At 42.5% G+C, this 14,737-nt stretch overlaps 1 protein-coding gene across 2 annotated transcripts in view; it reads left to right on the top strand.

Moving 5' to 3' along the window:
* The first annotated feature begins 696 nt into the window (after window positions 1-696).
* The window catches only part of fbln1 (fibulin 1), a 33,118-nt gene continuing 19,077 nt past the window's right edge, over window positions 697-14,737 (top strand). For both annotated transcript variants that reach the window (XM_085778577.1, XM_085778578.1), the window contains exons 1-12: window positions 697-946; window positions 4,670-4,778; window positions 6,570-6,699; window positions 9,586-9,745; window positions 10,415-10,477; window positions 10,583-10,669; window positions 10,871-11,008; window positions 11,110-11,247; window positions 11,953-12,096; window positions 12,183-12,308; window positions 13,138-13,263; window positions 13,961-14,080. In XM_085778577.1, coding sequence (XP_085634703.1) covers window positions 892-946; window positions 4,670-4,778; window positions 6,570-6,699; window positions 9,586-9,745; window positions 10,415-10,477; window positions 10,583-10,669; window positions 10,871-11,008; window positions 11,110-11,247; window positions 11,953-12,096; window positions 12,183-12,308; window positions 13,138-13,263; window positions 13,961-14,080 — 1,396 coding nt within the window. In that variant the 5' untranslated portion in view covers window positions 697-891. The remainder of the gene's footprint in view (window positions 947-4,669; window positions 4,779-6,569; window positions 6,700-9,585; window positions 9,746-10,414; window positions 10,478-10,582; window positions 10,670-10,870; window positions 11,009-11,109; window positions 11,248-11,952; window positions 12,097-12,182; window positions 12,309-13,137; window positions 13,264-13,960; window positions 14,081-14,737) is intronic.

Genomic DNA, 14,737 nt, shown 5'->3' with positions numbered 1-14,737 from the left:
GGGACCAGTAACACCACTGTGCAGATATTAGTGCGGATTCAAACACAGGAGGTGGATTCAACAGGACAGAACCAGGTTCCAATTGTATCTGTCATCCCCCTCGAGGTGCAACAAACCCAAACCTAGCAGTGAATGAGAGCAGTTATGCGCAGACAGGGTCGATATCCAAAAAGTTTTTGAGGCTTACAGTCTGGACATAGCCACAACAGATTTTTAAAATACCTCCAAACCAGCTCCAGATGTTGAGTAATCAGTACAACCATTAGTCACAGACAGAAAAGTCGACTTTGCTATTGATGGGAAGACAATTTCCAAGTGCATGCAGACTCTGCGGCACAGTAGCCCAGAGACACTTGCAGCTCCTACTGTTGGCTGTGCTCTGGTAGTGATGGCAGCTCCCTCTGGAGTATTTCAGGTCTTGTATTTTCGAATCAATGTCAGTCAAATAAAACATATTAGAAGAACTTTTTATAGAAGCATCCCTGTCATAAGATAGAAGTAAATGACAAATACCAAACCAATATATTGATCAAAATATATTTTTATTTGTAAAGTGAAAGTCCAGCCAATGGGATACAGAATGATAGCTTTCATTTGGACCTTATACAGGAAAAAGGCCGGTTTGATTAGTAATAAGTCGGTGTCTGTGGCCCCAGCCCGCCCCTCACTGTGCCATAATTAGACGCTCATTCCTCCAGTCACGCTGCAACTGCGACTCCCAGCTCCATCACATCCACCTCTCGGACTCAGTCTTCTCTTTTCTTAAGGAGCACTGCTGTTTTTATATTCTCACAGGCTGCAGGGGGAATAAAGAAAACAGCATCGGGAAGCTGAAAGCGCTCGGACACCTACTTTTTAAATCAGCGTTTGGGTTCAATCTGTCCTAATTCAATGGGTCCGCGTGCAGTGCTGCTGTGCTCCCTGTTCGGAGTTCTCCTTGGCCAAGGTAAGTTACCTCTCTCTGAGGAACTGCTGCGTGACGACTTTTAATGAGGACAGGCCAAAGGAAGGCAAACTATGATCCGTGATACTGATTAGAAAATATTCTCTGACATTGATTTACTGTAGGGATCAAAGTGATAGTAGACAAAGAGACTGGAGACGGGATGATTTTGTCATAGGACTAGTTGGGACATGTGATGCAAGCTCAGTTTACAAAGTTTGGTGCTTCAAAGTGTTGCAGGTCTGAAATGACGTAGTATGGAATAATATATAAAGTCACTGCCACCACACATGCTATTTGTTTGTTGTTCCTCACAACTTCCATAGCAGGTAGTGATATAAAGAGTGTAACTCTATGCACAAAATCCACATACATTTTTATGTATCATGAAAATGTTGTATTCAAGTGTAAACTGTGTAACTCTGTTTTTCATTCATTACACTGAATTTATGCAAAAGCCTTGACTCAACTTAATTTGCTTAGAAAAAGCGTCACATTAACTGAAGTGTGTTTAAAAATGCAGTTTCACAATAGAAAGCCTTCCTCACTGCCCTGGTTTCTGTACTTCCTGCCCTGCAGGCCAAAGGCCAAGTGCCTTGGTATGCTGGGTGCTGTGTCAGAATGACCAGCGTCCCACCAGGGCATGATGGTCTAGACAGACAGGTGTGATTTATACTTTAGCGCCCACAGCAGGGTCATCAAGGCGTAGGATGAGGCATAATCCAAATGCTCATGGTCCCCTGGTCACACATGGGGCAATTTTCACAGTCAGCAGGGGGTGGTGTCACAGGTCAGCCTGAGCTATCAACTCAAGCAGTTACCAGTGTGTGTTACCTGATCAAAGAAGGGATGGATGGATGGATGGATGGATGGATGGATGGATGGATGGATGGATAGATAGATAGATAGATAGATAGATAGATAGATAGATAGATAGATAGATAGATAGATAGATAGATAGATAGATAGATAGATAGATAGATAGATAGATAGATAGATCGATCGATCGATAGATAGATAGATAGATAGATAGATAGATAGATATTTGTACAACAGCATTTTTTATGACTTATAGTGACAGAAATCTCCATATAAAAGTCTTGAGTGCAGCATAGATAGATAGATAGATAGATAGATAGATAGATAGATAGATAGATAGATAGATAGATAGATAGATAGATAGATAGATAGATAGATAGATATTTGTACAACAGCATTTTTTATGACTTATAGTGACAGAAATCTCCATATAAAAGATAGATAGATAGATAGATAGATAGATAGATAGATAGATAGATAGATAGATAGATAGATAGATAGATAGATAGATAGATAGATAGATAGATAGATAGATAGATAGATAGATAGATAGAGCTGTTGTACAACAGCATTTTTTATGACTATAAATCTCCATATAAAAGTCTTGAGTACAGCCCATGAGAGATGCACACTTCTGTTGTGACGCTGGCCAGCCACCCTGTTTGGGCGGAGCTCCACCACTGGGCTCATTAAGCCTTGTTTACACGAGGCGTCTAGACGCAGGCAAGCCATGTGCTGCTCTGCCAAGACAGAATGGCCCTCACAACCAGCACAGCTATCCAAGATGGAAATCAGCCCTCTGCAGACAGACAATGCATCACAGAGACACAGAGCTGTGGCAAGCTGCATCTAGACTGGATGACCGGCTGGGCCTGGTTTTTGCCTCTTTTGATAAAACAGCACCACACTTTTTTTTTTTTTTTTTTAAGGCACTTCTGGTCTTTCAATTTAGGTTTGCAAAGCAGCAGACAGCGGTGGCGTTGGAATGACTCTGTGATGCTTAGTGGGTTTGAGTTAGTTATCAGCTGAGAGCTACTGTGGGGAGAAATCTCCGGAGAATGTGACCAACTATTCCTGTCATTTAAAATATACTTAACCATGCCCCAGGAGAAACAGATTAAGGGGATTAATCATTTTGTGGAATCTGGTGAGGTGCTCCTTGGATACAGTTCCACTTTCAATGCGAGCAGGGTGTTTTGGCACGAGGCGGTCAATTACTGGTAATGGTCAAAAAAGAGAGAGAGAGAGAGAGAGAGAGAGAGCAAAAATACTTGGGCAGCTTATGCAGAGTTGGAAGAACTGCTCTATGAGGGTATTTGACACTTGCTCATTAACACCTTTATATGAGGCATTAATGGCATGCAGTGCAAATTCATATTATCACTTTTTTTGTAAGAAAAATATTTTTGCTCCAGCTTCATTGGAGTGAGTCATCATGGAGTGGTCGTGCAGATAGAAGTCTTCAACATTCACAGACACAGAGAGAGAGAGAGAGAGAGAGAGACTCCAGGAGGACCTACTTGGTAGGCCCATGTGAAAAGCTTTTAAAATGCCATCCCATTTCATCCAGCTGCTACAAGGTTTATTGGCCAGAGGGTTCTGGGATGTGCCAGACTTCCAGAAGTCAGTAGTGAGTCAGCTAATGTGGCTGCCGAGTAATAAATCCTCTGTCCATATTCCTTACATGCTGCCAGGTTAATCATCCTTCTTGTAGTAGCAATAGTCACAATGTTTGAAACCTGCTTTGATTTCCTGCAGCCTTTTGCTCTCTCCGGTCACCCTGCTCATATTTTAGTCTGAACTGCCGAGCTGGGTTTGAAGAAACCTGCAAACTATTCTGAGAAGTTTCATTAAAGTCCTCATAGTGTTGTTATGAGGTTTATCAATGCAGAAAACTGTTGTCTATTCCAACTTGTTCCCCATCTTTTGATTTAAGGGTTATAATAAAATTCCTCTTGGCCCTTTGGGAGAAAGCAGCGAGTCTGTAAAATTGAGGACTGCTATTCCAGACACTTGTCCTCCCTACCTAATCTTACTCACTATCTGAAGCCGCGCGCTCCTGCCAGACTTGCTGTGTCTCATACAGATGGATTTCTTCATTGCATTTCACAATCACTATCCCAATAATTCAAAACACCCACTCACTAACCAGCAACAACTCCTATTCTATTACGGTGGATCAATAAAATTTATTTCTCGGTGAGTTTGTTTTCTCTCCTTTTTTCTCTCGGGGGACTTTTTTTGTTAATAACAGTTTGGCGCACTGATGCTGGTTTCAGCCGAAGGCAAAAAAAAAAGTCCAAAGGGTTGATCTGCCAAAGCTATTTCACGTTTGGCAGATCACATAAACCACAGGCGAATGAATGTATTTGATATGATTGCGTCGCCTGATTGTTTACAGAGTCGGGGCATTCCACGCTCTCTAATCCACACGAATAAACAGCCAGATTACCACAGAGTTGGTTGTCCTCCAGTTTAAAAAAAAAAGCCCCTCTTGTGTCTGCAACAACATATTCATCATTCATTGTCTTTGGCACAAAACAGATCCTGCAGCCAGTTCAAATTGCCAAACAGATTTAGATTTTATGTTGTTGTTGTTTTTTTCATTTGGAAGCTACTTGGCTTCGAAGACACTGCGAGATTGTCTTTTGTTTGGGTTAGATAAGCAGATTTGGTCCTTGTCATTCAATGAATTAGCAAAAACTGTGTGTCAGTCAGTAACATTTAATAAGATAAGATGTAGCACGTCTGACTATGGAGAGTGTGCAATCTTCCTCCTGTGTATGCATGCAGGTGTGTTGCCTGCAGTGGGGAATCCTGACTAATGGTGATAATGTCAGATGATGCTAGAGAGCCTCCTGGTCACACATGCAAATACTTACTAAGCGATGTTTCTAATGTCGGCAGGAACTGAGCCGATCTCGATAGAGGACTGCTGTAAGGATGGACAGAAGCGCGGCAACGATAACGAGGACTGTTCCTCCCTCCCTCTCATATCGGAGTCGACCACATGCAGGTAAGCAGGTAGCGCTATAGTATGTGCTGCTTGGCCCATACTAATCACAGATCTATACGTGCCACACGGCGCAGAGGGCTCTGTGTTGCCCGGGGCTTCCTCTTGTTTACAAGTCATTAGCTGCTGCACCCTTTTATCACAATCATGCATTTTCTTCATCTGAACCACAGAAGCTCCTGCAGTATTGGACCACAGGGATTTGGCCTGTACCATGTATTGAGGGGGAAATGTCTGCGGGCCCTTAATATGAGATTGCTTTACCTTACTCCCATAAATCTCCAGGCACATTATTCACTTCACGTGAGAGCGGGAAACACTAATAGTGATGGGATAATAACGGGCCTGCTGGTAACCCTAGAAGGTGTGCTGCCACAGGTTCAGGGCCCATAAGCCAGGGAGATCTGCTGCTGTGAACACTGATGGCAAACACATTTACCATGGCCACCCTAAGTGATCCCAAATTTGTCTAAATTATAGTGTGAGGGGTAGAGAGGAAAAGGGCAGAGGTTTGTGGGGGAGCACCGTGTATTTGGGGGGTGGAAAAGGACGAGGGGGGTCAGAAGAGGGGGCTGTTTCAAAACCCAGGAAATACCTTAGAGGTGAAATGCGACATAGAGGGAGGATGGAGAGAGGCAATAACAGGAAATCTGAACGATTACTTCAGACACCAAAAGGGGTGGGGGGGGGGGGAGTACCGAAGAAAAGAGAGGAGAAGGGAAGAGAAAAAGAAAAACAGGAGCGTGACTGTGCCCTTAAAAGGTTCTGCAGAGGAGGTGTGCGCCTTGACGTGAATTTGAGATCCACAGTGGTTTATGTGGAAAGAGATTTCTGGTAAGAGTTGATAAAGAGGCTTGTTGGAAATGAGAGAGGAGACGTGAGGGGGTGGCAGCGTTTGTTATGCTCTCTGTCTTGTAAAATTGCAGCAAGAGAGGCAGAGATCCTAGCCAGACAGAAACAGTCACCCGCTCTTAACTGATTGGACACAAACTGCCAGCAAAACGCTAGACAATACAATGAAACATGACCTAACAGAAACATTGAGAAACCGATATTTTTTTTGATAATAACACTCTAGTGTGAGGGGTGTGCCTCCTCCACACACTGGTGTTGACACTAAACCTCCAGCGCTTTATTGATTCCTAAACATTTTATGGTTCTCCTTTGCAGCGAGTTCATGTGTCAAGGTTAGTCGCAATGCTCTCAGCTAATAGACATAATAGATGTTTTAAATCCTGTCTATAACATGTGATCGCTGATTTCACCCTGGCTACATGTATATGCAGCTGAGTCATTATAGCCAACATTCCCACAGGACACAACAGGCTTGTCTCAAGGGAGTGGTTTGTCTCAGTGATATCATCATAAGAGCAATGCCTTCAAAAAAAAGCCACTTTCCCACCATGAGTAAGGACATGTGGAGGTGGGCTAATGTTAATCTTGGGAGTCGAATGTTGGTTCAAACTCAGGTCTAAGACAACAGAAGAAGGGCCATGGGGAATGCTGCTCAACCCAGTTTAAACCCAGTGATGTCAGAGTTGCGAAAACACAATAAACTTCCAGTGAAACCACACGGGGTTTGCTCATCCCACTCATCCATGCATTTTTAGTGTGACAACTCTGAGATCCCCATCAGGCTTGCCTCAGGCTGATTTTAATGGGCTACATTTTAAGGCAAGGTTGTTGTTGCACTGAGTGTATGTGAGTTGGGAAGGTGGAGGGGGTTATTGATAGAGCTGAGAATGAATGCACCACCTGTGTTTTACTTTTGGTTTTTCTTTTCCTTGCTGACAGGGTAGTGCAGGAACAGTGCTGTGTAACGGTGCTGGAGGATAACATGTGCTCCACTGGCATCAACGTGGCCAAAGAGCAAGGAGCCTGTGATTCTTTATTCACCAATACCTGTGAGACGAAGACTACAAAGGTCTGTTTGCACCTGGATGTACACATGCATATGGAAATGTCTGCGTGTGTGTGTTTTTACTACTTACTTTAAAACAGAGACAGATGAGTAAGAATATAATCACTTGTATGCATCAAAAAAATCTCCCTCTGCTCAATCATTGTACAGTATGTCACTCTGTTGGACTGCCAGATTGGAGGCAAATGATTGGTGAGAGAGATGATATGTGTCTGTATATATATGTGTGTGTGTGTGTGTGTGTGTGTGTGTGTGTGTGTGTGTCTGTGCCGCAGGAGCAGGATGAGGCATGTCACTCCGGGGAGGAATGGAGCTTGTTGCTGTCAGATAGATTATAAATTCTGACTCTAGAATCTTCCTCAGGCTCTGGTCCAAGCACATTTGAGCCCCTGTATGGTTTTTATTCCCTCGACCCAACCTTTGGTGCGCCCCTTTATTTTCACAACACACTGCACGTCAACACATCTCTAAGATGAATGCTTGGCAGTGGAAAAAAGGAGCTGATGCAGGTTGTTGCATTTTCCTAGCAGGATGAAATGTGGGACTGCTTGTCTTTACTTGATCATCTATAAACTGCAGGTAGTGGCTCATACTTAATGGCCCAGGTAAGGCGAGTGAGACAAGAGATTTATATCTCTCACAAGGAACCTGTTGCTTGTCCATTGCGTCATTACAATTACAGTATCCAAAGATTGGGATTGAGGCTCGCTCCACCCTCGGCCCCACCCAGTAACCAGGGGAAATTCAAACAAGACTTCAGACCACTTTTCACTTTAGCTTAGCATTACTTGCTGCATATAAAAACAGCTGGCTGGAAAAAGCCTCCTACTACCATCATACCGTTTGTATATGCTGAAGTGCAAAAACAACAGTTTGTGGTTTTACTTGGGCTGTCTGTGCTGGTGAATGAGGGAGACAGTGTGTAAACAAACAAGCTATAGCATGTTAACCACTAAGATGCTGCTTGGCGTCAGTCATTTTGAATCTTAAAGGAGACTTATGATGCCCCCTTTCCACGAATTAAAATAGTTCCCAGGTGTCTTAAAGACATGTCTGTGACAGGCTTTGGTCAGAATACCTCAAGGATCAAACATAACAGCTCTTTTCATACACTTAAAATAGCCCTCTTCAGAGCAGCTGGTTTCAGGGCTTGTCCCTTTAAATGTGAATGAACCCCTTCTACTGGTCCCAGGTAGGGGTGGGGTTATGCAAATTAAATTCGAAAGACAACTGAGGGAACAGCTCGTAAAATCACGTGAATTTCAACCTAGGGAGCCTGCACATCACAGATGTATTTGTCGATTCTCACATTTTGGGGGACAGAAGGCAAGACAAACACCCAAATATATGTTAAAGAGCATTCAAAAGGTGATATTTCCATAATATGCTAAGGTAAGCGATTTGGCTCCAGCTTGATATGTAAAACACACACCTGAGTGGGGCTGATCTGCTGAACTCCAAATATCAAGAATGTCAGCATGAAAATGTTCACAAACCATTCCTTTCTGTTTGGGCAAGTTTTATTTGCAGAATTAAAATTTTTGCCCCAAGGGCAGTGAAAACGAGGTGTAACCAACCACTCATTGTCACCTTTTATCTTGATACGGCTGACTTGGTAGCAAACATTTCTGTCCTGCTGATACAGAGCAACATTAGTATTTGATGGGGTCAAATGGTCAAAAGACTGTCAATCTGATATCTTTTGTTGTTTCCACTTCATCCTGTGGGATTTGTGTGCCAGAGTTTACAAGCTGATTGCTAACTTTGCCTGTTTGCAGCTTGGCAATTGACAGGAAGTATACAGCAAGTTTGGAGCTTTCACACTGAAACAGCTTCCTGTTACCTGTTGTAGCAGAACAGAGCAATGGGAGTGAACTGAAACAATGAAGCTGAGGGGAACTTCAGAGTCAGCATTCATTCTGGTGTGGTCCTTAAAAGCAATTACACATAGCAGACTAATGTGATTTGTGATACTTTTAATTTGTTTTTTTAATGTCATCCATTATTCTCATCATCTGACCTACCATAATCTAATTAACTTTGCTTTCTGAGATGGTTATGCTTTAAAGACGATTAAAACAATCACCAATTTTATTCAGAGGTTGGGAAAAATGTGGCCACTAAATGTGTTAGTGGTAGTAGTTTGGTCTACAAAGATAACTGCACTCCTCTCAAAATTTTTCCTCTCCAGACATTCCCTGAAAACCTGAAAGTTTTGTAGTTTAGTGTCAAGGTCACACAAGCAAGTGCTAACACATAAACACACAGGCAGAGTACAGTAGCAGTTACCTCTGGTCAGAGCTGCAATCTCTGCAAATCTTATGGCATATATTCAGTCTTGCAGTCATTACATCGCAGACCGTCAAATTTCAGGTTATAGCATCGTTGCCCAAACCGAGACACAAAGACACCCATCCCCCACACTCTGCACCTTTCATCCTCCATGACAGCAGCTGCTACAATGATTGATTGAACATGCTTCAGCCAGAGGGGGTGATGAGCATCTCATTACTGTCTGCCTGTCCATCTTTCTTACTGACTTACTGCCTTTCTAGTTCCGTCTGTCTGTCTGTCTGTCTGTCTGTCTGTCTGTCTGTCTGTCTGTCTGTCTGAGACGTGTCGTTTGGCCTCATCAGTCAGCCTCCTTTTCTGCCTGGTTAACTGGGAGCTTGGGTTTCTGTCAGTCTGTATGTCTGAGTTACCTCATCATCATTTGTCAGACTAAAAGCTCTAAAAAAAAAAAAAAGTTCTACCACTCTTCTTTTCCCGGTCTACATTTTCAGTTTTACTTCTCCTGGCACATGAACTCCTTTTATGGAGTGTTTTTTGACTCTGTTCTTTGTACATTGTTTCTTTCTGAAGTATTATGCTTTATTCTGGTGTTTGTAGATGTGCTGTGACTGCTGTCTACTGGGAAAGGCAGCCCAGGAGCAAGGTCTGCCCTGTGATCACAACCTGTCCGTAGGCTACCAGTGCACCGTGGTGTCCCGAGCCTGCTGCGATAGCTCCTCAGATAAACAGACAGCAGCAGCCACGGGACAAACTGAGCGTATGTGGAAAAAACAAAAAATCATGCACTTGGCAATTATTTTGTTTGTTACACTTTGGATTAGTGCCAGAGTGGCAATTTGCAGAGGCACACGGAGCAGCACAGTCATGAGCAACACAAAACCGAAAATTAAGATAATGAAATTTAAAAGCAAAAAAATAAAATAAAACAAATGTAATGAGAATAAGATATGTTCAATACCACACATCAATTTTCAATGAAGATGAACAGAAAAAAAATAAGATGGAGAAGTCTGTGTACAACTGGTGTTGTCAAACCTGAGCTCATGCTGCCACCTACTGGACGCATTTGGTCATTGCCCTCGGTTTTCACTGGAGGTCAACAGTGATAACAGTCAGACAATGATTTCTTCTTTTTCTTTACACCTAAGTACAAGCAGCTTAGGTTCAGCGATAGAACAGATTCAGTGTGTTGCCCATGAGCACATCAAAAGCTGGAGCTTTTTAGACTGTCCTGCTGGCTCTGCTAAACCTCAACCTCACTCAACATCTATGATGTGTGGTCAAATTTTTCATTTGCATCTTGTCTCAGTAAACTATGGTGTTCAGAAATAGATCAACAGACTATTGGATCTTATAATATGCCACTATTTTCTTTCTTTTTTTAAATGTGTGTTAAAAGATAAACATGTGTATTTGTCTCACACAGAACCCAACATGGATGAAACCAATGACAATGGAGATAATTCAGTATTAACTGACCAGTGCAAAGGTGCAGTATACACAAGCTACAGTACCAAATCAGATTCTAGCCCTAACCGAGTCACCCTCGACCATGCTGATGATTTATTGACTTATGTTTATGTTGCTTTTTCAGGGAAATGTGCTCAAAGGTGTGTTGGTAATGATACTTGTGCCTGTGACAAAGGCTTCAAACTCAAACCAGATGGAAAGAGCTGTGAGGGTAAGTGGCCTTTTGACTCTTCTCCATCTCATGGTTTTGATATTAATATTGTTATATCAACACTACACAGGAATTAAAGATAACGATTGGCTGAATTTGATGCTGGACAATGCTGAAGCTGCTCCTCCCCTCTCCTCTCCTCTCCTCTCCTCTCCTCTCCTCTCCTCTCCTCTCCTCTCCTCTCCTCTTCACTCCTCTCAGATATCAACGAGTGCTTACTGGGAGCCAGCAACTGTCGGGCAGGAGAGCGCTGCATCAACACAGTGGGCTCGTTCCGTTGCCAGAGAGAGGTCAGCTGCGGCACTGGCTACGAACTCACTGACAGCAACAATTGCAAGGGTCAGTTGTATTGTGGAACCCATTTTTCTGGAGTGACTCTATAAATGTGAATGAATCGTGATCTCACAGTGTGTTCAATGGCAATTCTGCTCTTCATCCAGATATTGATGAGTGTGAAACTGGTATCCATAACTGCGGCCCAGAGTTTGAGTGCCAAAACACCCAGGGGTCATTCCGTTGTGTTCCCAAGGTCAAGTGTGGGACTGGTTATATCCAGGACGCGCTGGGCAAATGCATCGGTAAACACCTGCACCACACGGACGAGATCTCAACAGCTACTGGCCTACACATCAGTTCTGAAATTTTTGAATGAATTTGTTTTTTTTACACCCCATCACCACCATCAGATCTAAGCTAATGAAGTGCATACTCCTCTGGTTATTCCTGCAATCCTTGACGCATGATTGGACTTTTAATTTTTCACTTTCACAGTCAGTACATGTTGCTGTATGTTGCAAGAATTTAGATTAAGATTTTTTATTTGTCATTCACCATGTGAGGTAGCCTCGTAAACCCGCCTCTCCCGGAACTGCATTTCATTTCATTCTGAGGGAGAGTCTGGCCTCATCCCCGCTCCAAGCGTCTGGGGTGGGCGGGAGCTGGGCGGGAGTAGTAGCGTTGACAGACAACCCCATTCAGCCAATCAGCAAGTTGGTGTAGTGACGGGGCTTTGCACCAGTCGGTCCCTGATTGGCCAACGTGCTGTGTCAATCACAGCGGCGACGCTGATTGGCTCGGCCTTCTGAGGGTTTCAGTCCAAACGCTTAAAATGGGGATGAGGCCAGACTCTCCCTCAGAATGAAATTAAATGCAGTTCCGGGAGAGGCTGGTTTACGAGGCTACATGTGAGGTACAAATGGTAAAAATTATATTGGTGTAACAATAAGATGAATCAGACTAATGCTGACTAATGAGTGAAGAGTAATCTGTGTTTGTGTTTTTAGATATCAATGAATGTCTCACCCAGACGGGTCCATGCCCTAGAGGGCAGCTCTGTGTCAACACAGCCGGCTCCTACACCTGTCAGAGGAACTCTGTTAACTGCGGTCGAGGATACCACCTGAATGAAGAGGGCACACGCTGTGTTGGTGCGGCTGCACATCTCACCATTGATACAAAGCGTCATACTGTGTGCCTTAGGTAGCTTTTACTAACGATTCTTTGCTGTCCACAGATATTGATGAGTGTAAGGGCCCAGAAAAGGTCTGTGCAGGTCATGGCTGTATCAACCTGGTGGGCTCCTACCGCTGCGAGTGCGAGACGGGCTACATCTTCAACAGCATCACTCGACTTTGTGAGGGTAAGAGAGGGGTAGAATTTTTTCCCTTAACCTTCGTCTTGTGTTAGCTTTCTGCTACCATCTGTGGTGTATGGATCAGTTTTGACCTGTGTTTTAAATCAGCTGTAAAATACACTAAAAACATTTTTATTCATCTAATGTCTTTTTCTTCTCTTGGTTACATTGTTAGGCTTCCTTATCCATGAAAATTTTGGTTTTAATATTTTTTGGTGTGGGCCCCCTGGGCCTTTTTTGTCAGTATACTCCTCGGCTTTAATTGAACCTTCCTCTTGTCAGCTTTCTGCTATTTATGGTGTTGTGTTGGTTCTGACCCGAATCTTAAATCAGCTATAAAACACACTAAAAACAATTATTTATCATCCCAGTTGTTTCTCATCTCTTGGTTACGTTGTTATGCTTCCTTATCCATGAAAAGGTTGGTTTTGCACTTATGATTTCAGTTTTAACTCTCATTTGTATGTTTGTATCATATGACCGGGTCAAAATTGACCTTAACACCACAAATGTCATAATTTTACCCAGAGCATTTTAGCATTTTGTGAAAAAAATGTTTTTGTTTTATTTTGTTTAAATAGTGGTGCCTGACAAAGTCAAAAAGCCTTGATGCGATAAAGAGATTTATGTGGTACTTTTATGCATTTAAAACTTGAAAACGAGTCACTCGTGACTCGAACACAAGATAAAAGTTAATGTTCTTACAGTAAAAAGTGTAAGTAAAGCTAAATCCAAGTATGTTTTCAACATATAAAACTAATAAAATATTTCTGGTGAAAATGTGTGAAAACGATTTCATCATCTTACTCTTGCATTGTTTTCACTTGAATTTTAGATATAAATGAATGCAGGCACTACCCTGGCCGTCTGTGTGCTCATAAGTGTGAGAACACTCTGGGATCCTACAAGTGTAGCTGCACCACAGGGTTCAAGCTCGCTGGCGATGGCAGGAACTGTGATGGTAAGTCAGAGTGGGGGAATACAACTTTTTGACATATCATATGCGTGTATACTGTCAGCTGTACATATTCTCTTATGGATTGGGATAAAAGAAACATTTACAGAAGACACTTCTGTCTCTTACTTGTTTTAGCAAGTTTCATTACTTAACCTGGGATTATTTTCATCACTCAGTGTCTGACTTCAGAATGGTGTTAATTTAGATGAGTTAGTGAATACAGTGTTCAGCAGGTGCAGTAAATGAGGCTGCTGTAGCTCAGGTGGCCAAGTTTATGCTAGTGCTACATAGCCATCATTGGTGGGTGGGGGTCAAGCACAGCGCTTCAAATCTTTTGAACACAACAGTGGTTCAGGCTCTTATCAAGTGACTATCACCACCACATGATAGTATAGGATAGAAATAGAAGCTACGTTCAGCGGCAAAGAAAACGTACAAATACTGTAACTGCTGCACCAAGACACTGAACCTAAATGGTGGATAAGAAATGTAGTTAGCATCAGACAAAAATTCCTTCCCAAAACATTACACCTCCCTCACCTATCTGTAATAGGCTATTTTAATTATGTATCAAGTTGTATGTTTATTTTTAACCATGGACAAGAGAGACAACCCGTGAGGTTACCTGTTACCTGACTTGTTCTTTTCCTGTTTGCATGATAGTGCTCATAATGTTGTGTAATAATCTTTTTCTCTGTAGATCTGAATGAATGTGAGAGCAACCCGTGCAGTCAAGAGTGTGCCAACGTGTATGGCTCCTACCAGTGTTACTGTCGCCGTGGATACCAGCTCAGTGATATCGATGGCATGAGCTGTGAAGGTAAAACTGAAGCTAAAAAAAACAGCACTAGGTAGCGTACTGAACTGGTCTTATAATGAACACTGCAGTAACATAAAAGCATGAGATACAGTATATTATCATCCTATGTTAAAGGAGATATAAATATACAGTACATGCAACATTTTTGTCTCACACATACTGTGAGGCCCATCTGCCACCATCAGCAACATTGCACTACCATTGAAGAGGAGCTGTTCTAAATATGACAGGCCATAATCAACAACCTCATCAACTCTGTATAAAGAGTTATGTCGCTCTGAGTCAAATGGTGGTCGTAATAAACTGAATTTTTCTCATCTATTTCCCTTTTTTATTTTGAAATAAAAGGAAGCCAGCCCAGTGCACACCTGTGCAGTAATTATGTGGAGTAATCAGCATCTTGATATGACACACCTGTCAGGTTCCAGGGAGAAACTCACTAACACAGATTCATGCACATTGGTGAAGAAGGTTTGATAGAAAGAGGCTTTTTGTGGTAAAAAGTCTAAGATCTTAAATTAAAATGTATGAAATATAATGAGCAAAATCACCTGTGCTGAACTGAAAGAGTTAAATCCACTGAGATTACTAACTTCCACACCAAGTGCTCAAGCTGTAAAGACCGTCCACGCCTTTACTTGAAAAGTTGACCACCTT

Source organism: Trachurus japonicus, chromosome 6 (assembly GCF_045865225.1).
Source record: "Trachurus japonicus isolate A0001 chromosome 6, Traja_1.0".
NCBI classification, from domain to species: domain Eukaryota; kingdom Metazoa; phylum Chordata; class Actinopteri; order Carangiformes; family Carangidae; genus Trachurus; species Trachurus japonicus.
Note: the sequence above shows the minus strand (reverse complement) of the source record. Positions and strands in the feature narration are given on the sequence as shown.